This window comes from Dermochelys coriacea, chromosome 15 (assembly GCF_009764565.3).
Source record: "Dermochelys coriacea isolate rDerCor1 chromosome 15, rDerCor1.pri.v4, whole genome shotgun sequence".
Taxonomy (NCBI): Eukaryota; Metazoa; Chordata; order Testudines; family Dermochelyidae; genus Dermochelys; species Dermochelys coriacea.
The window spans coordinates 21,020,726-21,047,559 of NC_050082.1; the positions used below are offsets into that span (position 1 = coordinate 21,020,726).

The 26,834-nt window shown below is 44.2% G+C and overlaps 1 protein-coding gene across 3 annotated transcripts in view; it reads right to left on the bottom strand.

Moving 5' to 3' along the window:
- PIWIL1 (piwi like RNA-mediated gene silencing 1) overlaps positions 1-18,109 on the bottom strand; it is a 54,109-nt gene extending 36,000 nt beyond the window's left edge. Inside the window, exons 1-7 of one of the 3 annotated variants that reach the window (XM_038373599.2) lie at positions 17,930-18,109; positions 15,946-16,034; positions 14,969-15,086; positions 6,177-6,302; positions 5,626-5,840; positions 1,642-1,763; positions 819-899 (exon numbers count right to left, since the gene is read on the bottom strand). In XM_038373599.2, the coding sequence (XP_038229527.1) occupies positions 819-899; positions 1,642-1,763; positions 5,626-5,840; positions 6,177-6,302; positions 14,969-15,086; positions 15,946-16,026 (743 nt within the window). In that variant the 5' untranslated portion in view covers positions 16,027-16,034; positions 17,930-18,109. Of the gene's footprint in view, positions 1-818; positions 900-1,641; positions 1,764-5,625; positions 5,841-6,176; positions 6,303-14,968; positions 15,087-15,945; positions 16,035-17,739; positions 17,884-17,929 lie in introns of those variants that run through there. The other 2 variants (XM_038373601.2, XM_038373604.2) reach the window with 2 other exon arrangements.
- Positions 18,110-26,834: the final 8,725 nt, after the last annotated feature.

Here is a 26,834-nt window from a genome sequence, read left to right on the forward strand (position 1 = left end):
TTAGTCTCTAAGGTGCCACAAGTACTCCTTTTCAAATACTGTAGTGTCAAGTTACAAGAAACTTACCAAAGCTAATTCATTCTGAAGTGGAAAAGTAAATGGTGGAGAGATTTAGAATTCACTAACATTATCAACTAAGGAATTTAATAAAAAGGAATGCTTTAATATCAAATACCTCTATCCTTTATTTAGATATTATTTCTTTACATCTCTCCCAGAAACTGGAAAATCATGAAGCCACAAAAACTTCAGATTCCTTAGCCTTTGTGTTTTGTTCATCTCTAGAGAATGCTTTATGTAGCTATCTAATCTATTTAAGATGCAAGACTGTTAGTCTGGCAATGCAGCAATATAAGCTGCACTGAAAGGAGAACCTCAGGATCTAGCCCTAAGATTACAAAATCACCTAATGAAAGTAACCCGAAAATAAATGCCTTAAATATCACTACTTTGTACACAAGTCTACAAGACACTATTTGCCTATGTTAGAATGTTAAATTTTTTGCTGCCTATGTAGCAGATGGTAAGAAAATACTCAAAGGGGCTCCATTTCAGCTGAAAATAAGCCTTAGAAATAGACAGATGAGAGATTTCGTGTTTTACTCAGCTGTTTACGTAGAACACACAAGGATGGATCTAGATCAAGTCAGATTTTATAGTTACCCCCATAGTTAGAAGAAAGTGGAAGTTAGGTACATGTGTTGAGAACTCTCAAGACTATACAAGTTGAAAAAAATCATTTTAATACATGATAAATCATTGAAGTAATATCAAAAGACCGTTTCTCCCTTGCAAGACTTGTAATCTCATTTTCCAACCTGTGACTGGGGATGCTGATTGGGTCATTTGGATTATAATAATTACGTCCAATTTGCTGCAAATTCATTATTTTCAAAAGCCTAAAAAGAAGTTGGGAAAGAATGAGTAATTGGCAAATAATAGCACTATTTAGTTTATCAAAACATCCAAAATACTGTAGGCCTACATTTAGAGCTACATGCCTTGCTTTTGCTATATTAAGCTAGAACAAAGATGCTGATGTAGAGTTTTGTTTCAATGCGACCTTTAAATAAATGCTTACAGTTTAGGTATTACTTAATCCTTCAGTTCTCGTAGTAAAACGGATTAAGAACACGTCCCCCTATCGTGGGCTGAGTCACATGCCTCCTGACAGCGGCCTCAGCAGGTTCCCCCCCCCCATTCAGATGAAGGCATCAAAATGAGCAGAAAGACCAGGTCACAAACAGAAACATACCAGTTTCAGAGGCCCTGCACTGCCATCTAGGCCTTTAAGAATAAGCTAATGCCTCTAGCAGAACAGAAATTGTTTGCAGAGCTCCCACCCAGGACTCTGCTAACATCAGAGGCTACTTGTTATTCTTGAATATAGAAGTAACCTATTTCAAAGTGATACGCCAACAGATATGTCTAATCACTTGCCAAACTGTAGCTGGTTATGATAAGTATCAATATTGGATAGCTGACAAGCCTTTTCCTTTGGCCACCACAGATAAGGAATAAAAAAAATGTAATATTTGCCATGAGATTAGCAGTTAAGCCCCCCCATTCCTAAAGATTAAACCCAAACTTTTCAATTAGCTTCCTGTAAGAAAGATATGAATTGTAAAATAAAAAGCTAACCTTCTAAAAATAATGTTGTAAAACTGCAAGCATGTAGGTGAAGTAGGTGGTAGCTCATTGGTCAAGGTGATAGTAATCTTGACATTCTCTCCATTTCGGGTCTGACTGAACACTTCAGTAAGCTAAGAAAGGGAGTATTTATTGAAGTTGAGTTATGTAAACATAAGCTACGACTGAATTTTTCAAAGCAGTCTAGAAAATGTAGCCTTATATTCCATTAATTTTTATGCTTAAACCCCCTAGGACTGCTTTGCAAGTCTCAGCCTAGTAATATTATCGTCAGACTAACTCTAAATCCTTACAGTAAAGCTAGTAATCAGTAATCAGTCTGCCATGAGTACACCCTGATGGGTCAGAATGCCCTTCCCGTTTTGCTTCCTTCCACCCATCTAATTCTACTCTTCCCCATCCATCTTGCTCCAGACTTAGAGCAGGATTTAACCTACAGCATCCTTTTAGCGAAGAGAAGAAACACTTACCTGTACAGTAACTCTGGTACTTGAGATGTATAGTGCACATATATATTTCACTTTTGATGTGTGCACATTCAAGCCAGTACTATTGGAGGTGCATATCCTCATTCCTTGAATTGAGGATATAAAAGGGCAGGGCTGCCCCAACCTCATCTCTATTCCTTGGCACCAGACTCTGGATGTAATTAGACTGAGTAATGGGGACAGACAACAGGTTGTGGAATATGTATGTGCACAACACACACATAATCCACTTTAAACTGCCAAGCAGTAGTTAAACTGGAGGTGGGTACTCTAAGGTTACTTGAGCAAAGATCAAAGAATAGAATTCCCAAATTTGGCATCTGTCCTCAAAGCCTAAATAGTGTGTTTCATGATTGTGTGAACAGATTACCATGTTGCTGCTCTGCAAAGGTCTATACTGAAGTTCATGCTCAGTCCATGTGTGCTCCACAATCTGTCCTCGAACTGTTTGCTACTAATGTCTTTAAAGGTAAAGGTAGGGACACATTTTCCAGACTCATCAACCAGTTTAATAAGACAAGACTTGCACTAGTATGTGAATTAGCATGTCCAAGTAGATATTCTTTGAACAACAACATACAGACTTCAACCAGCTTTGCAAACACTGCAGGTATAGACTGGCATTCAGCGTCACATATGTACAGGATGTCACATGTAACCAAGCAACCCACGTTCTGACTGTTGACAAATGAGACTGGAGACTAGCATACAGGTAGAAGAGGGAATAAAATCTCTCCCGAGGAAAATAAGTGGTTGCAGTTATCAAGTTGTGAAAAGCACTGAGGAATTCAATTCTCTGCCTAAGTGTCAATATGGATTTGTCCCTTTTTATTTTCTGATCCAAGTGATTGAAAAGACACCGGATCTGACAAGTGTTCCCTGTGAATTGCTGGCAGAAGCAGCCACAGATTAACCAGTCGCCCAGATAAGGGAATTCTTGGATGCTCACATGCCTTAGATAAGCTGCTAGTACTGCCACATATTTAGTGAAAGCTTGAGGTGCTAATAATAGCTCAAATGGTAAAAGCGTATATAGGTAATGATATTTTCCCCCCCCCCCATGAATATAAGGAATTTTCTGTGGCAGGGTAGAATGGCCACATGAAAATAAGTGACCTGCAGATTGACAGCTGTGTATCTGTCATTCAGGTTCAGGGAAGGAATGAGGGAGGCCAAGGACACCATCCCAAACTCTCTTTTTTATTAAGATTTCAGGTCTCTCAGATGTAGGATGGGCCTTAACCCCCTTTTATTTTTGAAGTCACAAGAATAAAAACACTTTTCCTCTAGTGTTGTTGAAGGGTGGCACCTCGGTAGCACCAAGACTTAAGAGCCTGCACTTCCTGAAACAATGCAATCTGATGAGGTTCCTGAATAGAAATAGTGAAGGGTGGAGACTGAAATTGTGTAGTGTATCCCAATTCCAAATCTAGAATCAAGTGATTTGAGGTGATGGTATTTCAGACATTGCAGAAATGGTACAACTGCTTCCCAAATGGGTTTTAAAGCAACTGAAACTCTGTTCCTGAGGAGGCAGTCAAATCTACTGTTTAGGAGACTGCTGCTGGTGAGACTGCTGAGGCAGGAACAGATAACTAGCTCCAACTTGGGAACTTATGCCTTTTCCTTGCCTGTTCAGGCTGCCTGGGTGCATAAGAGAGCGATTGGTAGTAAAGTTGATGCCTATACTGCTTCCTTCTGAATGGAAGTACATACACCCCCCAAATACATTAGGGTTGCACAAGAGTCCTTACGAGTGTGCAAGGCCTTGTCTGTCTTACCACAAATAATGTCTCCCTCAAGGTGAAGGTTCTCAGTAGTTGTCTCCGAGTTGTTTAAAACCCATTTGGGAAGCAGTCGTCTCCACTTCCTTAGGGATACCCAAAGTGTTCACCACAATGATCGTTACAACGGCTGTGACCGCAGATCAAGCTGCTTTCTCTGGTCCATCGAGAGCTGACTGAAGAGACCTCCAGAGATAGCTCTAATGCTGTAGCTGCTCTCCTCATCAATTCTTGGAATGCTTTGTAGTCCACAGATAGAGATGGACTAGAATCAGCCCCATTACCTCATCCACTGAGGAAGATGATAAACACAGCTGTATCTTGTGCTGGTCATCTTCTAGCTCCTCCTCAGGCTGTACCTTGGAAACTGGAGGCTGTGAGGCATTATTGAAGTTGTTCTCGAGGGACAGTAAATGCCACAGGGTGCCCAATAAAGCCAAGGTAGGTTGGCCAGCCTACGTCACTGGAGGTCAGCAGGGTGGGCTCCCTGGAATGAGATCTATGCCCAGAGTGTTAGAACTCCACCCTGGAATCCCATCCAGGAGTTATCGGAGATGAGTGTCTTTTGCCCAAGTATGGTAATGGAGATTCCTCCCTGCTCCTGGCTGACTCAGAAGATGAAAATGAATAATCTTCTGGTGAAGGCAGGGTGGTACCAGATGGAGTAGCTAGAGGAATAACCTCAGAAGATTTCTCCCATACTAGGTGGCTCATGCAACAAAGTCTGTACCAGTACTCCTGACTACCACCCACCAAAAACTGAGGAAAAAAAAAAGCAATTGAGAGTCAGGGTGTCATTGAGTCCTTAGCTGTCCTACCTGCCTGTGGCATCAACAGTACTGAGAGAAATCATCAATAATGACAGGGACAGTAACAAACAAGTAATCAAAGGCATAGTCAGTACCAGTTCTTCAGTGCCAGTAAAGCGGAGATTATTCTCTCTGCCAGACTAGACAAAATTGAAGTTTTGCCATCATCATGCCTGTACTGAGCCAAGAGGTGGCAGTACCCAGAGGGCTTAGAAGAAGGTGGCTTGGTGCTGAGCATAGGTAAGTTTTTTGCTTATTACCAGAAGCCCAAGCTTGTAGGCACCAGAACAGTCAAGTCAGTCTTAAAACTTTAAGATGCTCTTTTTGTTTGATACCTTCAAACTTCTAAAGGCACTAGAGGTCAGAAGAGGAGTTTTGACTCAACTCCATTATCTCTGTGCAGAAATACAGGATTATTTGGGCCTGAAGAATTTGGGTGCGGGCTAGTATGATTTGAGTTTCATTAGCCCATCAAGTTCCCATACTTCAAGTCAAATAATGAACTCTTGGAAACTCAACCTAATTAAAAGCTGCATATTTTATAGCAATCCTACTCATACTTCATTGAGCTTCACCCCAATAGACAGGTTTCAGAGTAGCAGCCGTGTTAGTCTGTATCCGCAAAAAGAAAAGGAGTACTTGTGGCACCTTAGAGACTAACACATTTATTAGAGCATAAGCTTTTGAGAGCTACAGATGAAGTGAGCTGTAGCTCACAAAAGCTTATGCTCAAATAAATTTGTTAGTCTCTAAGGTGCCACAAGTACTCATTTTCTTTTTACCCCAAATAGAATGAAAGTACTATGCAAGAATAAAACTCAAATAGAATCTAGCCGCATTTCTCTCTCTCTCTCTCTCTCTCTCTCTCTCTCTCTCTCTCTCACACACACACACCTTATTTTCTAGTTTTTTTGGTAAGAATAATATTGTTCCATCAAATGCATGTGTCCTCCCAATTAGTTCTTCATGCTGAAAGAGTAAAGCTGAGCGAAGACGCCGAGCTTCCATTTGAGGATTATAGTCAATATGGTATTGATATAAAGCCCATTGTGGACGAGACGTCAACCGAAAATGGTTCGTACTTAATCTTATTGTGGTACCTGAAGTACCTAAAATGACAAAAATAGCTAGTTATAAAATTAAGTTTTTCCAATTTACAGCATTTCAACAACTTTTAAATATTGAACCACCCACCCCAAAATTTAATTGTTAAACTTTTTTTAAACCCTTTGGAGCAAGGCCAGTTTTTTTCTGCTATTTCTCCCCCGTCTTTTACGACATTCCTAATACAATGAAGTCTTGGTCCCTGATTTGGCCTTCTAGGTGCTACAGAAATATAAATAATCCTAGTTTAACAACTGTAGAGACAAAGCCAATGGCAAACAGTACACTATATTTCTATGAGCATATTTTATATTTGAAACCACAATATAATTTTAACTTGCCTGTTTTTGACTCTTTAACATGTTCTATGGCTTGCCGAGTATTTACCCCGAGGTCGTAGAAATCTCGGCGACGTCCACCCCTATCTGCTAATGACAGTTCCTGAAAACCAACTGAAATATCATGTCCTGGAATTTTGGGGAGAGGAGAAATTAATAAATTAATATAAATCATGGTAAAATTAACCAAACCATTACAACGTGAAATAGAAACAAAAGAATGCTGAGGATGCTAAGAACTGAACCCTTGAACAGAAGAAGCCAGAGCAGTTGCCATAGCACAATCAATCTGAAGAAGCCTCAAGGTTTCTTCAACTCTCAGAACAACGTCATTATAAAAATATCTGTAGGTATTTGAAATGTATTTTACAACTCTAAAAGTGCTATAAGACCTTATAAGGATTAGACTGAAACAGTTATTACACAGAGTTCAAATAACAATGAAGAGAGCTAGATATACTTTAAATCCAATTTTCAACATATTCATTCTTCCAATTTGGGATTTAGTACTATTCGTTAAAACTTAATTTCAATTATGAAATACGCCAAATTTCGACCTAGGTTCTCAGATATTTTTCCTGTAATCTACTGCATTTCAACAAAATATTTAAGGGAAAAAAATTACTTGTAACTTGAGTTTTCAAATTATGTTGTCTGCACTCATACTAGAAACTCAAAACTCCTTTGGAGAAATATGGCAACATGGATTGAAATTGCACTATTATTTTTCCAATATTTAAGATTTACTAGTCAGATTCTATTACAGGTGTCTGGGGCCCCGTGAACTGAGGTAGTTACATTCTACTATTATAAGAACTGTTTTCTCTTGTGTGTAATTGCCTGAAGGCTCATGGGTCTCTGATTAGATTGGCTGTACTTCCAGGTCCATATGCAGTAGCTACATAGAACCAATGTGTTGTCACTTTCTTCTTTCTATACGCAAACAAAACAAGCCTGCTTTGTGTAGTACTAGTATGCCTTAAGATCTCCTGGTAATAAGCCTATATCTGGAACCTAAAGAGCATGAACCTCTGAGCAGTGATATCAAAGTGGCAACATCAAACTATTTGGGGGGCATATATAGAGATTAAATGCTCTAATTCTTCTCAGCGTTAGAGTGTTAACTCTTAAATTCAATCTAATTTGTGTAGTTATTACAACTATAGTTGTGCATGCAAGCTGTCAAAGAGAAGAAACTGTAGTGGTTCTAGAAGTGCGTTGCATCATTTCTAACTTCCTCAACCAAGCAATGCTGAAAGCAAGCCATATGGTAACTAGTGCATTTAAAAACATAATAGCCACATACTACCTTCTTGTGTAAGCCTCCCAACTGTTTCTATCAGATCTGTCAATCAAGGATTGAGACGGAGTACACACTCCAGTATCAAGTGCCAGTCCCCTTCAGAGTAAAATTTTTGCCCATCTTAAAGGGAACAAAAAGAGGGCCAAATGGTGGGGTGTTTTTTAACCGATTGTTTTGTCACCACAATTAGGCTCCAATAGGAAGTAAGAGTTCAACCAAGAGGAGCACCTCATTCCAATCCTTGTTGTGTTTGACATGCTTGCAGCTACAGAGACATCACAGGCAACCCAGAGCCTGTTTGGAGACTGTGGCCCTCAGCTACAATCTGTTTTGCTTCCTTCTTTGCATACTTTATAAAACATTCCAGGAGAGAGACAAACCGTCCCTCATTAATATAGGGACAAATGTTTGTCAACATCATGATTTTTGTGATAAAAATGTGAATGGATTTGCCAAGTATGGTCTTTTTCATTCCAACCAGCCTATTACTGAATAAGCTAGAGCAAAGGGAACATGCTATCATATTTTTTCAAAAATATGAATTTGGATCTATGCATATCCAGCCTAGTAGAATAGTAATCTGTTTTTAAAGTCTAAGCTATGAGTTATGAAATTGTTTTAAGATACTATAACATTGCTTTGGATTTAAGATGCGAGTTTTCCATTTCCCCTCCCCCTCCCAAACACACAATATGTGATAAACAACCAGCCTTAGTCAGAAAAGTCATCTCACCAGTACTGTTAGATACCGGACAAATTTAAGCTGCAATATTGCTAACAAGCATAACTTCCTTCCTAATTAATAAAGAGTTTCTTGCAAACCTCTGCAAGGCCGGCGTAAAGAATACTTAAACCTAATCCTACCACAGTGGCTCTCAACTTTTCCAGATTACTATACCCATTTCAGGAGTCCGATTTGTCTTGCGTACCCCAAGTCTCACTTCACTTAAAAACTACTTGCTTGCAAAATCAGACCTAAAAATACACAAAAGTGACACAGCATGCTATTACTGAAAAATTGCTTACTTTCTCATTTTTACCATAAAATTATAAAATAAATCAATTGGAATATAAATATTGTACTACATGTCAGTGTGTATTATATAAAGCAGTATAAAAAGGTCGTATGAAATTTTAGTTTGAACTGACATTGCTAGTGCTTTTTATGTAGCCTGTTGCAAAACTAGCAAAATATCTAGGCAAGTTGATGTACCCCCTGGAAGACCTCTGTATACCCCCAGAGGTACTGTACCCCTACTTGAGAACCACTGGCCTAAAGAATCCAGTCAAGCCTATCTATTGTTGGACAAGAAAGATAAATGCAGAAAAACACCTGAGATCACAAGATGAATGAATCCTTCATTAATGGAAAGGGCCACATACTTCTCTAGATCCACTTCTAAATTATCGAATTTAGATTTTGTTCAACATCTTTATCAATGATCTGGATGATGGGATTAATTGCACCCTCAGCAAGTTCTCAGAGGACATTAAGATGGGGGGCGGGGGGGGGGGGAAGAGGTAGATACGCTGGACGGTAGGGATAAGGTCCAGAGTGACCTAGACAAATTGGAGGATTGAGCCTAAAGAAATCTGATGAGGTTCAACAAGAACAAGTGCAGAGTCCTGCACTTAGGAAGGAAGAATTGCATGCACGGCTACAGGCTGGGGACTGACTGGCTAAGCAGCAGTTCTGCAGAAAAGGACCTGGGGATTAAAGTGCACAAGAAGCTGGATATGAGTCAGCAGTGTGCCCTCATTGCCAAGAAGGCCGACAGCATATTGGGCTGTGTTAGTAGAAGCATTGCCAGCAGATCAAAGGAAGTGATCATTCCCCTCTATTCGGCACTGGTGAGGCCACACCTGGAGTACTGCGTCCAGTTTTGGTCCCCTCACTACAAAAGGGATGTGGACAAATTGGAGAGAGTCCAGTGGAGGGCAACAAAATGATTAGGGGGCTGGGGCACATGACTTACGAGGAGAGGCTGAGGGAACTGGGATTATTTAGTCTGCAGACGAGAAGAGTGAGTGGAGATTTGATAGCCTCCAAATACCTGAAGGGGAGTTTCAAAGAGGATGGAGCTAAGCTGTTCTCAGTGGTGGCAGACGATAGAACAAGAAGCAATGGTCTAAAGTCGCAGTGGGGGAGGTTGGATATTAGGAAAAACTATTTCACTAGGAGGGTGGTGAAGCACTGGAATGGGTTACCTAGGGAGGTGGTGGAATCTCCATCCTTAGAGGTTTTTAAGGCCCAGCTTGACAAATCCTTGGCTGGGATGATTTAGTTGGTGTTGGTCCTGCTTTGAGCAGGGGATTGGACTAGATGACATCCTGAGGTCTCTTCCAACCCTAATATTCTGTGAAATAGGCAGAGGGATTAGATCATAAAGAGCTCATTATCCATATATTTAGAAATACACCCCAAGCAGTATTGCTTCCAAGAAGTTATGAGGGATAGAGATTGAAGTGATTTCCACTTGTCCATCAGATGAGGAAAAGGGGGCAGTTTCTGCTTCCACCAGCATGCTCTTTTTCATAACCCTTCTTCAAAAGCATTCATCAGATCATCTTTCAAAATGTATCCAAGTAAAGAAAACGTTCTCATTGAAGATAAGGTGGCCTGTTGGTGATGAGAATTTGAAAAGTCTCCTTACATATCTGACACTTCCTCTAACCATACTGCGCACTAATGCCAGACTCCCAAGTATTCACAAGAATAAAAGGATGTTAGGAGCATGGGCATATTTAGGCCTAATAAGAAGTCAGCCGTGAATTTTAAGACTCTATTCTGAAAAGATTTAACAGCATGCTCTTTAATAGAACTGTGCATGCGTAAGAAATTGCAGAGTAACCATGTTTACTGTTGCGCGGCTATAACAAAGATACAGAACAATCATGTTAATGAGGAAAATAAAAGTAGCCACGCAGCTAGAAGAAACTGGTTTGAACTAACAACTGACGGGGGAGGAGAATTAGCATGGAAATGAGAGACCAATATATAATAAGAAAAGAACTAAAAATTATAAATAAAGTGTGCAACTAAAGGAAGCTGAATTGGCCAACGCAGGAAGTGACTGTGATGAGATCATCATGAGTTTCCCACTGTTGCTGAATGTTTTGCCCTACAAATTTGTTAGGCCAATCTGCTGAATAAGTGAATCTCAGTCCAACAGTGGACCTATAGAAGAATTAAGGTACTAGACAGGCTTGAGGGAGAAGTTCTGCACTGAAGAGGAATCAACTTCTCCAGTACCAGGAGATATCTTAAAACCTCCAAAACATGAACTACTGAGGAAGGGGGAAAAAAAAAAAAAAAAAAAGAGGGAAATGAAACAATTTGGATACAATCCAAAGACTTCATTGCAAAGAACAGAGACATTGTCTACCGCCTCTCTCAACACAGACTTCACTAGATCCAAGTTACTTAAGCTTTTTAGATCTCTTCCAAGAAATGTTCAAATCCACAAGGGGGCCTGCGTATGGCCCCAATACTCACTTTCCAGATGATTATGAACTTGCAACACTGTAAACACATGCATCTCAGGAGCTGAGAACAGCACAGGCCATTCTTAAAGAACAAATGTCCATCATCAGGGCAGAGATGGTCTTTTCTTTGTACAGTACCCACCACAATGGGACCCCATTGGGGCCCTTAGTAAATACTTACATTAGGATAGTGGCAAAGAGTCAATTAATGGCAGTTAACGCATGTGATTAACTCAAAACAAACAACACTATTTTTAACAAGCTTTAATTGCACACCTCTGGAGAGGGAAGCACCAGGTACAGCAGCAAGCAGGAGGCAGCCATAATATCCAGTGAGACTCCATAATATCCAGACCAGAAGGGCAGATTACTGAAATGCCTCCCAATTCCTCTGAGCTGGTCTCACACCCATCCCCCTGTTGATTTGTTTTACAGATGGGGAGGGGTAAGGGTAATCACCAGGAGCCACAAGGATGCAAAGCAGGGAAAGGGTGCTTTGGAGCCACTGCCACAGGACCCCACCCCCTGGATGACTATCAGTCCCCCTTCCCCCACTGCACTAATTGATCATGACCATATCCCATAGTCTGTGGGCAATTTGGGAGAGCTGGTTTAAAACCTGCCGGGGGAAGAGAGGAGCCCAGGCCCGCCCCAAACCATCCCCTCCCCACCATGACAGGTCCAGCCTTAGGAATGGATAAGGGGGCCACCACCCAGGGTTTTATGCTCATGGGGGGCCGCTGCATGCCTCTAGGGCAGGGGTGCCCCTCCTCCTGCTGTCCTGCTCCACTGCTGCTCCTTCCTCCTCCCCCGCATGGAGCCACCCCGGCCAAGCTGCTCCAGACAGATTAAAACTGCGATTAATTGTGATTTTTTTTTTAAAGTCTTGTGATTAATCATAATTAATTTTTTTAACTGTTTGACAGCCCAAGTATTTACTAATAATTCAGGATAGAAAAAATGGAACAGGTAAAACAAGTTATGTAAATATATTCTATTTCCTAATCACAAGAAATTCCAGTCTGCTTGTTTAACATCAATCCTCAACCGGCAAAACCAATGAATACCATGTGCTCTGAAAAACAGCTTCTTATACAGAGCTTTCAATCTGCACCATTTGCAGAAAAAGTGAAGGGATACACTCAGAACTATTAATTCTATTACAGCAAGGACAACTAGAGCCTGGCTGTAGAATAAGCAGGACCCAATGGCAGGGTGGATTTGATTTAAAATCATGGTTTAAATCACTAGTCAGGAAGACTCGATTTAATCATTTCTACATAAAAGTGCATTCTTGTTGGTTGTTACAACCTTAATACACATTCTTCACAACTCAGAGATAGATGCAAGTTTCATTTTTAGAAGGTACACACTATACATTTTTAAACAGTGATTTATTTTGAAAACTTTTCAGATTAGTTTTATAGCTATATCAGAAAATGAATGATTGGCTGGTTGGTTATTTTATTTACCAAAGGTAATTGAAGCAGATAGTTCACCTCCCAATGACTTCATAAATATCTCCAATTCAACAGGTTAATCATTAATATTTGGAGGATTTTCTTGCCATACTGTAACAGGAGAACATTACTAGACAGACATTTAAATTGTTTTATTTAACTAAACACAAACAACTTTACATATTTTGCATTTTTATCTTCAACAGCAAACATATGCTTGTTTTGTTATATTATTATATGTCCCTCGCTTCTCACATGTATCTCCAGACTTCTTCTCCTTGTCCAGATTTAGTCCGTCCCCAATAATCTTCTATTGGATTGAACTTTTTGAAACTTTGCTCTTTTAGAGAGAGATAAGGGATTGACTCTGTGTACACAAATTTGCAGAGGGACAACAGAGTTGAGATCTATTATTTCTCACCTCTATATATTTATTTTAAACATTTTTGCTGTTAACAAGCATGTTACCTCTGGAGACACAAACCCACAGTTTGAGAATTGCAAAACTAAGCATCCCTGATGGTATCTTCTAGACGAGGGGTCGGCAACCTATGGCATGCATGCCAAAGATGGCACGCGAACCTATTTTTAATTGCACGCTGCTGCCTGCCAAGTCCCAGCCACCGGCCCTGCTCAGCCTGCTGCCGAACCCAGGTCGGGACCCCGACAGGGAGCAGCATGCCATTAAAAATCCTGCCCGCCCCGGCCCACTCTTCTCTGTGCCCCCCGCCAGCTGCTGCTGCAGGGCAGGCAAGCTCCCCCCACCCCCGCCTCTTCCCCCAGCGTGCTGCATTCCTGCCACCCCTCCTCCTCTCCCTCCCTGACCCCTATCAGCTGATGGCCCTTGAGCCGGTGGGGGAAAAGTGGAGCCACAGCACGCTCGCTGCTCCGGGGAGGAGGCGGAGATGAGGTGGGGACAGGGCCTTGGGGAAAGAGGGGTGGAATCAGAGCATATCCCCTCCAGCCCCCTGCCATGAGCCACTCTGGACAGGAAGCTGGGAGCACCCCCACAACCCCAGCCCACACCCGCAGCCCCCTGCACCCTCGCCACGACCCCAGCCCCTTGCCATGAGCCCTGCACCCCCCATGACCCCGGCCCTGACTCTTGCACCCCCTACACATGCCCCCAGCCCCCTACCCTGACTCCTGCACCCCCTACACATGCCCCCAGCCCCTTCACACCCCTATGTCCTGACTCTTGCACCCCCCACATTCACACCCCCACCCTGAGCAGCAAATGGGAGCTGCCCAGGTAAGCACTCCACACCCAAACCCAACCCTGAGCCCACTCCCTCATTCTAGCTCCTGGCCAGACCATACACCCCAACCCCCAGCCTGCTCCTTCACCCCCAGCCCTGTGCTCAGTGCACTCCCACACTCAGCTCAGTGCAGAGGGAGAGGAAGAGACTGGGCTAGAACCAGGGAGACGGTAGGTACCCGCTCTACGTGGACAGGGCCATGATCCCAGACCGGAAGCAGGCTGAGTGGGGCCAGCAGCCAGAACCCTGGCTGGCAGGAGCCAGCGGACTGAACCTCAGCCCGCTGCCGGTCTGGGGTCCCGGCCGCCAGCCCCGCTCAGCCCGCTGCCGGTCTGGGGTCCCGGCCGCCAGCCCCGCTCAGCCCGCTGCCGGTCTGGGGTCCCGGCCGCCAGCCCCTTGCCAGCCAGGGTCCTGGTCACCGGCCCCGCTCAGTCTGCTGCCGGCCTAGGTGAAAGGAACCCCAGGCTGGCAGCGGACTGAGCTGACTGGTGGCATAAGATTGGCAGTTTAATTTTAAATGAAGCTTCTTAAACATTTTGAAAACGTTGTTTACTTTATATACGACAATAGTTTAGTTATATACTCTTATAGAAAGAGACCTTCTAAAAAACGTTAAAATGTATTACTGGCACACGAAACCCTAAATTAAAGTGAATAAATGAAGACTCGGCACACCACTTCTGAAAGGTTGCTGACCCCTGTTCTAGACTGAGCACTGAGTCCCATTGGGTAGATAGAAAGATTAACCTAAATAATCTATAAAGAAGCCTTTGGAACCCCATAAGATTGGGTCCCTAATCCATGAAATATTCGAACTCATTTACAAAATTTTTCTTAAATATTACATGAATATATTGTCTCATACTATAGAATTAGTATTTATAATCCTTATTCCATGATGAAATATCTTTGAGCTATAATGTATCTATCTTTAGATAGTTCCCCCCCAAAACACGCATTTTATCAAAAAAAATCCTATTTAAATTTTTTAAAAAAGATTTTTTTTAATTTTTTTTTTAAATTATTGATTTTTATCCACCCTGTCTATGGTAAGCTTTGCTTTATTTATTTAGCTCCATCAAAGTTCAGGCAATTTGAGAAATAATGTGCCATTATGAGACCACATCAGAAAAAAATTCAGTACTTCAGATTTAACTAGTTTTCGAAGTAAAAAAATCATAAATGCCATCTTCAATATATACTTAATTATCGTAGTTAAACCATTAAGTCTTCTAAATACTTGTTCTATAGACAGTAAGCTTCACTTCCCCCTGTCCTCCATCTTACCTTGTGGAAGATTAGGAGCTCCTCTTTGTCGTCCACGGCCAACAAATTCTCCCTCTGATGGCGGCTGTGATTGAGGTTGCAAAGGTCTAGGTTGCACATAGCTAGGTGGCTGCTGACCCTGCAAAGTCCACTGCACTTAGGAACAGCACTCACTGATATCACCAAAAAAACCTGTACTATCAAATGAAGTCACCGGAGGGTGTACTGCATAGCCAAGTCCCTATGACAGTTATTTAATATAGTGGGGAAATAAATTGCCTATAGGTTATTTAATAAAGAGTGACATATTAACCTAAGTTGCCAAAAAGTTATTCAGTAAAATTACTCATTCAGTTTGGAAGCCAGCACTACCGAAATGCACCCTCCCCGCCTTAAAACAGCGTGATTATTCTGCATGTAGCAATACTGTATCTATCACTGGTCAACTGAAGCTGGCTTAAAGCTGCTCTCCACCACATCCTCTATATTTAAAAAAAGCTCCGCAATTATTGCAATCTGAGGAACACGAAATGCAACTCCTCGTCCCCCAAGATACTACAGAAAATACCACAAAAACTACAGGAAAAAAGGCAGCTGACTTTGCAGAAAGGAAGTCTGTTATACCCAACAGACCCAATTTTAGAATTATATATATTTTAGTGCAACGCAGGAGGCAACATCTTCTGTGTTCCATATACTGCTGGATACAGCACTCAATCTCAGGCATCTGAGGGAGCCTACATGTCCTTATGGAAAGTAATTCCTATCTATGAAGGCACAATGGTCATTAGCAAGTCAATAACACCTACACCCACAAAGCTTTAGAGGAATATACCAGCTTTACTGTGGCAGTGCATTTGCTTATCAGTCATGTGAGGCAAAAAGGTTTGAATTGAAATGAAGCCCTTGATGCATACACAACTACATGGGAAGCAGACAACTCTGAATTTTAATATTTCAAAATGTAGATGTGCTGGATCTGAAAAATGAACACTCACAGAAGCTGCTCCTACAGGAGGTACAGCAATTTGCTGGCCACGAGCTCTTCCTCTCGCTCTAGCTCTAGCTCTTCCAGTCATTTTCTTTTCTAAGAGAAACCAGCTACAAGTTATATGACACAATCTTCACAAAAAAACCTGACAGTATAATTTTTAGCAGAGGTTTTTTTTGTTTTATTTTGTGGTCTCTTGTTCAGTATAAGAGAAAGATTAATCTAGCTATATTAGCCCAGCCATTGTGCTCTAGGGCCCTGTTTACACTACTTTTTTTGGTTAAGATTTCTGCTGCTGCCACCAAGGGGATCACTACTTTAGTTAAGGTGATAGTAGCTGCCAGAATTCTCAGTAGTGGGTTTTACAGCTCTGCTCTGATGCAATCCTACAAACATTTAAACACATGCAACATGACTCAACTGAAATCACTACAACTAAGTAAAGTTATGCACATGCGTAAATGTCTGAACATTAGGCACCCGGGCCTTCAAACAGTGACAGTTATCCAGTCCCCTGTAGCAATGATGGGGGGGGGGGGTACAAAAAGTTATGGTTTAGGCAACCCTGATGACAGCTTCTGCAAATTACTCCTATACATAATTAAAAAAAAAAACTGTTAGAGAACATTTTAAAACTTTGCCAAAAAGTTAAACAAACAAAGCACTTCTGAGCAAAACTGAAATTGGCAAGGTTGAGTAAGGAATATACTGGACATTGCACAGAATTTTGACTGGTTTCTCAAACCTGTCCAACTTCTCCCAAGAGTGACCTACTGCTAAGTTACACTGAAAAGGCCTACTTCTCTTTATGATATGCAACTATGAATTCACAAATTGGATGGAGAGAAAAATTTTCAATTAGCAACTGCAAATTAAGTGTTTAGTCTGGATACCAAAATTCACAGAAGCAGTGGAGTACATGACACCATAAGACAGACTTTACTCAATTGTAAGTCAGTGCTCAAGCAGTTACTTTTACATACTTTTCAGGCTTAATGAAAAATGGCCTACAAATCCATGTGTTTTTAAACTGAGCAGCTGCAATGCCCCCTATTAGTTACTTAAAAAGCGCAGTATTAACCAATATATCATCCATCATCAGAGCAGGCAGGCACTTTATAAATACAGTCTGCTAGTATTACAACATATTAGTTTCAGAGTAGCAGCCATGTTAGTCTGTATTCGCAAAAAGAAAAGGAGTACCCGTGGCACCTTAGAGACTAACAAATTTATTAGAGCATAAGCTTTCGTGAGCTACAGCTCACTTCATCGGATGCATGATGAATCTGATGCAGTGAGCTGTAGCTCACGAAAGCTTATGCTCCAATAAATTTGTTAGTCTCTAAGGTGCCACCGGTACTCCTTTTCTTTTTGCGAACATATTAGTTGTTTGTTCAGCTTAGAAAGCTCCCTCTGAGACGCAATCCCTAATATCAGAAGTAGCTTGGAAGAGGCAGCCTGGCAAAGGAATGCCCCCCCCTCTGGAACAGAATTCGTTTGCATTTCACCCCGATTTCCCTGCAGCACACACAGCCTGTTTCCCTGTTCCAGCCCCAATCCCCCCCTCGGCGGCCCGTAGCCCTAGTACCTCCCCCCCCCCCCCACAAGGAGCTCCCCTGCCCCCAGGCTCTCCTTCCCCAGCCCTAGCAACCCCCTCCCCACAGTAGGGGCTCCCCACCCACAGTACCGCCCCTACTCAGCCCTGGGGGTTCTCCCTCCCCTCACCCACAGTGTTAGCGACCCGCTCTCCCCCACGCTTGCTGGCGTTGCCAGACCCCCTTCCCTACAACCTGCCCCTTACCCCGCTGCGCAGCCCTAGGCCGCTCCCCTTCACCCAGCTCAGTCAACCGCCCGCCTCCATTCCCCCGGGACTAGCTACGTCAGCCCCAACCGAGGCAGGGGACCCATTGGCATCTGATTGCAGGCGGCGGGTAACTCCCAATGCCGGGCTCCTCCTGGCTCGGTAGCAGCGGGAGAATGGCTGTTAGTACCTGCCCTCTGCCCCCCGCGCGGCCCCCATACAAAGCAGGCACCGGCCTTCCCAACGGTTATCACGGCCGCCTCACTGGGGCGAGCCACGTGAGGCTCACTCCGCCGGCTGCGCCGCCGCCTCCTGCCGCTGCCTTAAGGACAGCTGAATCCGCCTCCGCCGCTTCTACGCATTAGGCGAGGGGTTTCTCGGTACCCGTCGGGCTCATCTCCTCTCGTGGCGGTGCAGAGACTGGGGATTCGTTTTCCGAGCGAATGCGCACATCACATGGAGACGGTGAAGCGACCCGGTCTTCGTGCCGTGAGAGCGGCGCGTGGCGGCCAGCAAGAACGCGGCGGCAGGCGGGCTCGCCTCTGATTGGCCTGCGACACCGCGAGTGCCCGCCCCCGGAGAGCCGACGGGCACCCCCGCGTTTCCGAAGATTTCCGAATGGGGCTAGCGCGTGCGCCCGAAGAGTTTCCCGACGGGGTGGTAGAGTCGAGGCTGCCGAAGATTTCCGAAGGGGGCTGGCGAGGGAGCGGAGGGTTCCGAGAAGTGCCGGAGGGCTCTGGCCTGCCGGCTTCCCATTGGGCCGGCCCATGCGCGCGGAGAGCGGGACTTGAGTTCCGAAAGCGGGACCCCACGTGTTGGGTGCAGCTCCCAATGCAGAGTTGTTGTTATTAGTATTTGATCAAATTAATTACTTTGTATTGTTAACTAAATTATTAATTCGCACCGTTAATGCTTAATCAAATGGCTAGTGTTACTAATTAACAGTTAACCCTATTATATCAATGAATAATGCCATCCTGGCAGATATTTCTTCTGCCTGGCAATCATTTTGGAGAGTATGTGGGCCAGATTTACCAAAGGCATAAATGAAAACTCCAGTGGAGTTGCAACCTCTCTTCCACCATTTTCCTAAATTAAAATCAAAGCTTAATACGTATACTGGCCCTGTTCTCTACTGCCTTGCCTTGTGTGTGGAAAGTGACACCTGAGTATTGGTGATGGCATAGGAACGGCTATATGGGGTCAGATCAATGGTTATACTAGCCTAGTATCTTGTCTTTTGACAGTGGCCAGTGCCAGATGCTTCAGAGGGAATGAACTGTATAAGTAATCAAAAAGAAAAGGAGTACGTGTGGCACCTTAGAGACTAACAAATTTATTAGAGCATAAGCTTTCGTGAGCTACAGCTCACTTCATCGGATGCATGTAAGTAATCAATGACTGATCATTCCCTGGCAGCCATTCCCAGCTTCCAGCAAACAGAGGTTAGGGACTGTTCAGAGCATGGTTTTGCATCCCTGCCTATTTAAGGTCTAAATGAACATAACATGAAAGCATGTGACCGGGCAGTTCTTTGGACTTTTTAAATACAGTTTTAATCTCCGTGAGCAATGCAGCAAAACATTTGCTGAAATCAGAGGGTAAAACTCTGAGGGCACATCTTTCAGAAGAAAATGACAAATAATTTGGGTTATTTTCCCCCCTAAAGTTTCATTTTACAGATGGCATGGCTTCATAAACAGTTTGGTTTCTATGCTACTAAAACCACTTACAGGGACAATAAAGTACTATGAAAGAAGAGACAAGTAAAATATTAGAGTAATGGTTTAGGGATGTACGTATATGTGTGTGAGAGAGAGGAGAGTTTGTGGGATAAAAGGGTGTCCCTGCCATCTGTATTTTGGAAAATAAACATTATATAATTCTGCCAGAAGGTGGAGCAATGAAACAAGAAATTAACGCTTGTGGGGCCACTTCAGTGAAAGAACTGCTCCTCAGATCTGATAATTAACATTAAGATCTACAAAAATGCTACTGAAACTAGGATTAGATTCTACACTGAGTGAGGTAGATTCTGGAGTGAAGCAGCTTCTAGTCAAGAAGCTAGAATAGCTTCCTGGGGAATCCCTCCTGAGCTCCTCTGAACCCCTTACAACTCTCAATTAAGGGACATGCTGGGTATGGGAGGGAGACTGGCCAGAGAGCTCTTGCTATCAGTGTTCTGGGTGGCCTTGCAGCCCATAGGAGCTGGGCAAGGCTGACAAATTAGAGCATACTAAGAATTTGGGAGGCACAAACATGTCTTAGGGGTTGTGTACATCAAGAAATTTATAGGCATAATTATACCGGTATAACTCCCTGTGTGGACGTTCTTTTTCCAGAATCAGATTGTCCAAAAGAAGAGTTAAACTGATATAATTATGCCAGTAAATTTCACCAGTGAGACAAGCCCTTAGAAACACAGATGAAAGGTGCAGCACAGATTCTGGTTGATTGTGCCTGCGCCCAATCTTTAGCCATCTCGCAGAGCTCAGGTAAAAGGAGATAGAGGAATGGAATCTAAGTTCCCTCCCCAGCCTCGGAGCTGCCACAGTCAGATGGAGGCGCCTCTCCCCTGGCCCCACCCCGTAGCTGCTGCGGCTGGGGAGAGGCGCCTCTCTCTTGGGCCCCAGCCTCAGAGCTGCCGCGGCTAGGGAGAGGCACCTCTACCCGGCCCCAGCCTTGGAGGTGCTACGGCCGGGGAGAGGTGCCTCAGCCCCAGCCCTGGAGCAGCTACAGCTGGGTAAAGGTGCCTCTCCCCTGTCCCTGGGCTGCTGCGGCAAGAGAGGGTTGGGGGAGTCCTCTCTCCCTGTCGCAGATCTGGGGCAGCCTGCACCCCAAATCCCTCCCTTATCCCCGACCCCACCCCAGAGCCCACACCCCCAGCCAGAGCCCTCACACCCCTGCACCCCCACCCTCTGCCCCAGCCCTGAGCCCCCTCCCACATTCTGAACCCCTTGGCCCCACCCCCGCACACATCACCTACATATTGGTAGACATAACAAAATTCATTCTGCACATGGATGTAAAAAATTAGAAGGAACATTGAATGGCATCTTCATCTTTAAACCTAGGCAGATGATGAATGTCCCCGACTCTTCTGTACCTACATAATCCCAGCCCTGCACAGAACTCTCCATAAGTAGAGGACAGTGCCAACGAAGTGGCTGATTTCCACCCCACTACACCCCTTTTGGCAACAGGAGTCAGAGATCCAAACTATGAGAGGACCAAAGGACTTGATTTGGCACTTAATATGCCTTGGAAACTGCCAGAAGCTGGGAATGGGCAACAGGGAATGGTTCACTTGATGATTACCTGTTCTGTTCTGTTCTGTTCTGGGGCACCTGGCATTGGCCACTGTCGGAAAACAGGATACTGGACTAGATGGACCTTTGGTCCGACTCAGTATGGCCGTTCTTATGTTCTTATGGATATAAATCAGCATCACAAAAACAAATCTCTGGAGAACTATAATAAAGTGAAATCTAAATATAACTGAGCATATTGTTACAAGGAGGAAGGAGAAAAATTGTTCTCCTTAACCGCTGAGGGAAGGACAAGAAGCAATGAGCTTGAATTGCAGCAAGGGTGGTTTAGGTTGGACATTAGGAAAAACTTCCTAACTGTCAGGGTAGTTAAGCACTGGAATAAATTGCCTAGGGAGACTGTGGAATCTCCATCACTGGAGATTTTCAAGAACAGGTTAAACACCTGTCAGGGATGGTCTAGATCAGTGGTTCTCAAACTAGGGCCGCCGCTTGTGCAGGGAAAGCCCCTGGCGGGCCAGGTCGGTTTGTTTACCTGCCGCGTCCGCAGTTGGAGCCGTGATCGGCCAAACCTGTGGACACATCAGGTAAACAAACCGGCCCAGCCCGCCGGGGGCTTTCCCTGAACAAGCGGCGGCCCTAGTTTGAGAACCACTGGTCTAGATAATACTTAGTCCTGCCATGAGTGCAGGGCACAGGACTAGATGACCTCTCAAGGTCCCTTTGGGTCCTACGATTCTATTATTTCATTTTACCAAACTATACAGTTTTAACATTCAGATTGAACTTCTTTGCTCCAGAATTGGTTGCTACCACTTGACACATAGTAGGTCTGAGGAATGAATGTGGGTATGTAATTATCAGAGACAAAAACAGATTTCCTATACCAAATATATGAAATCCAGTATGTCTTTATTTGGTCAGGATGGACATGTGCATGCACACACACATACTAATTCATGCTCATTTTACATCATCCAGACACTTATTAGAATTACTTGTTCTGTAAAGAGGGAGCAGAATTGGCATATAGATAAACAAGATGGAGGCGTTACAGAAATGGGGGGCAGGAGGTGTATTTTCAGAGCAGTGTGTATTTGATACTCAATTTGAATTATTGTTAACAGGATTTGTACATCCAATTCCCAATGCTCTTGGAAAGTGCTCTTCCCATTGTCCAGTTGCTGTATAATAATACCTCAAAAACAGTCATGCATTTTTATTGTGATTTTCTCATACACCATCATCTTCTTATATTGTTGCTTTCCAGTCACCTTAACCAAAACCACAACTGTTTGCATGAAAATTGTTTTTGACTTATAACACCTCATTGATCCTGAGTTCCAAATAAATATAGCAACATTTTGTACAAAAGCTAAGCTGATTGCCTGGCTTGTAAATAGTTCTTATTTTAATACAGTGTGTGTCGGTCACTCTTAACAATACTGTATATTCCTGTTTCTTGCCACAGGGAGGCTCAAATGAGGATATAGTAAGAGACCCTGAAACATAACCCTTGTATCAGAGGTCTAGTCTGAGGCCTAAAGCCTGAACCAAAGTACTTCCAGGCATTGCTAAGCAAAGCTGGGCTGTGAGCCAGAGGCAGGCCCTAACTGCAGAACTTGGCAAGAAAAGAGCTCCTAGAAAGCATGCGCTAATGATATAAGTAGTAATAAGAGGAACGTGTGCCAAGATGGCACCTGGACATCCCGATACGAGGACACTTCACAGAGATAACAAGGAACAGCCAAGTACATCCCAAAGACAGGGTCAAAAGGACAGCATGATGGACAGATCTGTTTGTTTGAACTAACATGATCAAAGGGGGAGACAGCACCCTAATGAGTCAAGGGACTGTACCTCAATACGTCAGTAGGGATGAGTAATCTGTCCCGCAACTGTATAAAAAAAGGTCCGGGAGCACATAGAATCATAGAATCATAGAATATCAGGGTTGGAAGGGACCCCAGAAGGTCATCTAGTCCAACCCCCTGCTCAAAGCAGGACCAAGTCCCAGTTAAATCATCCCAGCTAGGGCTTTGTCAAGCCTGACCTTAAAAACCTCTAAGGAAGGAGATTCTACCACCTCCCTAGGTAACGCATTCCAGTGTTTCACCACCCTCTTAGTGAAAAAGTTTTTCCTAATATCCAATCTAAACCTCCCCCATTGCAACTTGAGACCATTACTCCTCGTTCTGTCATCTGCTACCATTGAGAACAGTCTAGAGCCATCCTCTTTGAAACCCCCTTTCAGGTAGTTGAAAGCAGCTATCAAATCCCCCCTCATTCTTCTCTTCTGCAGACTAAACAATCCCAGCTCCCTCAGCCTCTCCTCATAAGTCATGTGCTCTAGACCCCTAATCATTTTCGTTGCCCTTCGTTGTACTCTTTCCAATTTATCCATATCCTTCCTGTAGTGTGGGGCCCAAAACTGGACACAGTACTCCAGATGAGGCCTCACCAGTGTCGAATAGAGGGGAACGATCACGTCCCTCGATCTGCTCGCTATGCCCCTACTTATACATCCCAAAATGCCATTGGCCTTCTTGGCAACAAGGGCACACTGCTGACTCATATCCAGCTTCTCGTCCACTGTCACCCCTAAGTCCTTTTCCGCAGAACTGCTGCCGAGCCATTCGGTCCCTAGTCTGTAGCGGTGCATTGGATTCTTCCATCCTAAGTGCAGGACCCTGCATTTATCCTTATTGAACCTCATTAGATTTCTTTTGGCCCAATCCTCCAATTTGTCTAGGTCCTTCTGTATCCTATCCCTCCCCTCCAGCGTATCTACCACTCCTCCCAGTTTAGTATCATCCGCAAATTTGCTGAGAGTGCAATCCACACCATCCTCCAGATCATTTATGAAGATATTGAACAAAACGGGCCCCAGGACCGACCCCTGGGGCACTCCACTTGACACCGGCTGCCAACTAGACATGGAGCCATTGATCACTACCCGTTGAGCCCGACAATCTAGCCAGCTTTCTACCCACCTTATAGTGCATTCATCCAGCCCATACTTCCTTAACTTGCTGACAAGAATGCTGTGGGAGACCGTGTCAAAAGCTTTGCTAAAGTCAAGAAACAATACATCCACTGCTTTCCCTTCATCCACAGAACCAGTAATCTCATCATAAAAGGCGATTAGATTAGTCAGGCATGACCTTCCCTTGGTGAATCCATGCTGACTGTTCCTGATCACTTTCCTCTCCTCTAAGTGCTTCAGGATTGATTCTTTGAGGACCTGCTCCATGATTTTTCCAGGGACTGAGGTGAGGCTGACCGGCCTGTAGTTCCCAGGATCCTCCTTCTTCCCTTTTTTAAAGATGGGCACTACATTAGCCTTTTTCCAGTCATCCGGGACTTCCCCCGTTCGCCACGAGTTTTCAAAGATAATGGCCAAGGGCTCTGCAATCACAGCCGCCAATTCCTTCAGCACTCTCGGATGCAATTCGTCCGGCCCCATGGACTTGTGCACGTCCAGCTTTTCTAAGTAGTCCCTAACCACCTCTATCTCTACAGAGGGCTGGCCATCTCTTCCCCATTTTGTGTTGCCCAGCACAGCAGTCTGGGAGCTGACCTTGTTAGTGAAAACAGAGGCAAAAAAAGCATTGAGTACATTAGCTTTTTCCACATCCTCTGTCACTAGCTTGCCTCCCTCATTCAGTAAGGGGCCCACACTTTCCTTGGCTTTCTTCTTGTTGCCAACATACCTGAAGAAACCCTTCTTGTTACTCTTGACATCTCTTGCTAGCTGCAGCTCCAGGTGCGATTTGGCCCTCCTGATATCTTTCCTACATGCCCGAGCAATATTTTTATACTCTTCCCTGGTCATATGTCCAAGCTTCCACTTCTTGTAAGCTTCTTTTTTATGTTTAAGATCCGCTAGGATTTCACCATTAAGCCAAGCTGGTCGCCTGCCATATTTACTATTCTTTCGACTCATCGGGATGGTTTGTCCCTGTAACCTCAACAGGGATTCCTTGAAATACAGCCAGCTCTCCTGGACTCCCTTCCCTTTCATGTTAGTCCCCCAGGGGATCCTGGCCATCTGTTCCCTGAGGGAGTCAAAGTCTGCTTTCCTGAAGTCCAGGGTCCGTATCCTGCTGCTTACCTTTCTTCCCTGCGTCAGGATCCTGAACTCAACCAACTCATGGTCACTGCCTCCCAGATTCCCATCCACTTTTGCTTCCCCCACTAATTCTACCCGGTTTGTGAGCAGCAGGTCAAGAAAAGCGCTCCCCCTAGTTGGCTCCCCTAGCACTTGCACCAGGAAATTGTCCCCTACGCTTTCCAAAAACTTCCTGGATTGTCTATGCACCGCTGTATTGCTCTCCCAGCAGATATCAGGAAAATTAAAGTCACCCATGAGAATCAGGGCATGCGATCTAGTAGCTTCCGTGAGTTGCCGGAAGAAAGCCTCATCCACCTCATCCCCCTGGTCCGGTGGTCTATAGCAGACTCCCACCATGACATCACTCTTGTTGCACACACTTCTAAACTTAATCCAGAGACACTCAGGTTTTTCCACAGTTTCGTACCGGAGCTCTGAGCAGTCATACTGCTCCCTTACATACAGTGCTACTCCCCCACCTTTTCTGCCCTGCCTGTCCTTCCTGAACAGTTTATAACCATCCATGACTGTACTCCAGTCATGTGAGTTATCCCACCAAGTCTCTGTTATTCCAATCACGTCATAATTCCTTGACATCACCAGGACCTCCAGTTCTCCCTGCTTGTTTCCAAGGCTTTGTGCATTTGTATATAAGCACTTGAGATAACCTGTTGATCGCCCCTCATTCCCAGTATGAGGCAGGAGCCCTCCCCTCACAGACCTTCCTGCCTGTGCTTCCTCCCGGTATCCCGCTTTCCCACTTACCTCAGGGCTTTGGTCTCCTTCCCCCGGTGAACCTAGTTTAAAGCCCTCCTCACTAGGTTAGCCAGCCTGCTGGCAAAGATGTTCTTCCCTCTCTTCGTAAGATGGAGCCCGTCTCTGCCCAGCACTCCTCCTTCATGGAACACCATCCCATGGTCAAAGAATCCAAAGCCTTCTCTCCGACACCACCTGCGTAGCCATTCGTTGACCTCCACGATTCGACGGTCCCTACCCAGGCCTTTTCCTTCCACGGGGAGGATGGACGAGAACACCACTTGCGCCTCCAACTCCTTTATCCTTCTTCCCAGAGCCACATAGTCCGCAGTGATCCGCTCAAGGATCAACATATCTTTGTCCAGCCTAGGGGCAGTGGAGTGTCCCGACACTGACTGAGCTGTGTCCATTGCCAGGGGGCACAAATTCGTAGTATGTCCTGTAGAGTCTATAGAAAACTATTACTGTGCTTCGTTTGACAGTAAACCTGGTACCTTACTCTAGTACCTTACTAGAGTTTGTGGTCTTTGGGGGTTCTCTCAGGGTTTGCTGTGTCAGCTATCTGTGCAGAGCTGGGGCAGCACACAGAGGGAACACGCACGCAGCCAACTGTTATCATCATCGAACCAGAGCAGAGCACCTCACCCGTAGCTACCAACCACAGAGGACAAATACAGAAGTTATTGGAAAGAAAAGCAGGCCACAATCTAATGAAATGTTAACACAATTCAAACTAAGAATGTAGGAAGCAGTCCTTGCCCCATAGATACTCTACATTCTCTAGTAGATCAGAAATATACTCATGTTAACTACTTTTTCTATATACCAAACCCCATTCAGTTACCAATCCACAGCCTCTCATTTACAAGTATGCCCTCTGATGTAGACACATCACACCTAGCAGAACTAACAAATCTCATGACTAGGAACTGAGCACTCCTGCAGGGGAGACAATT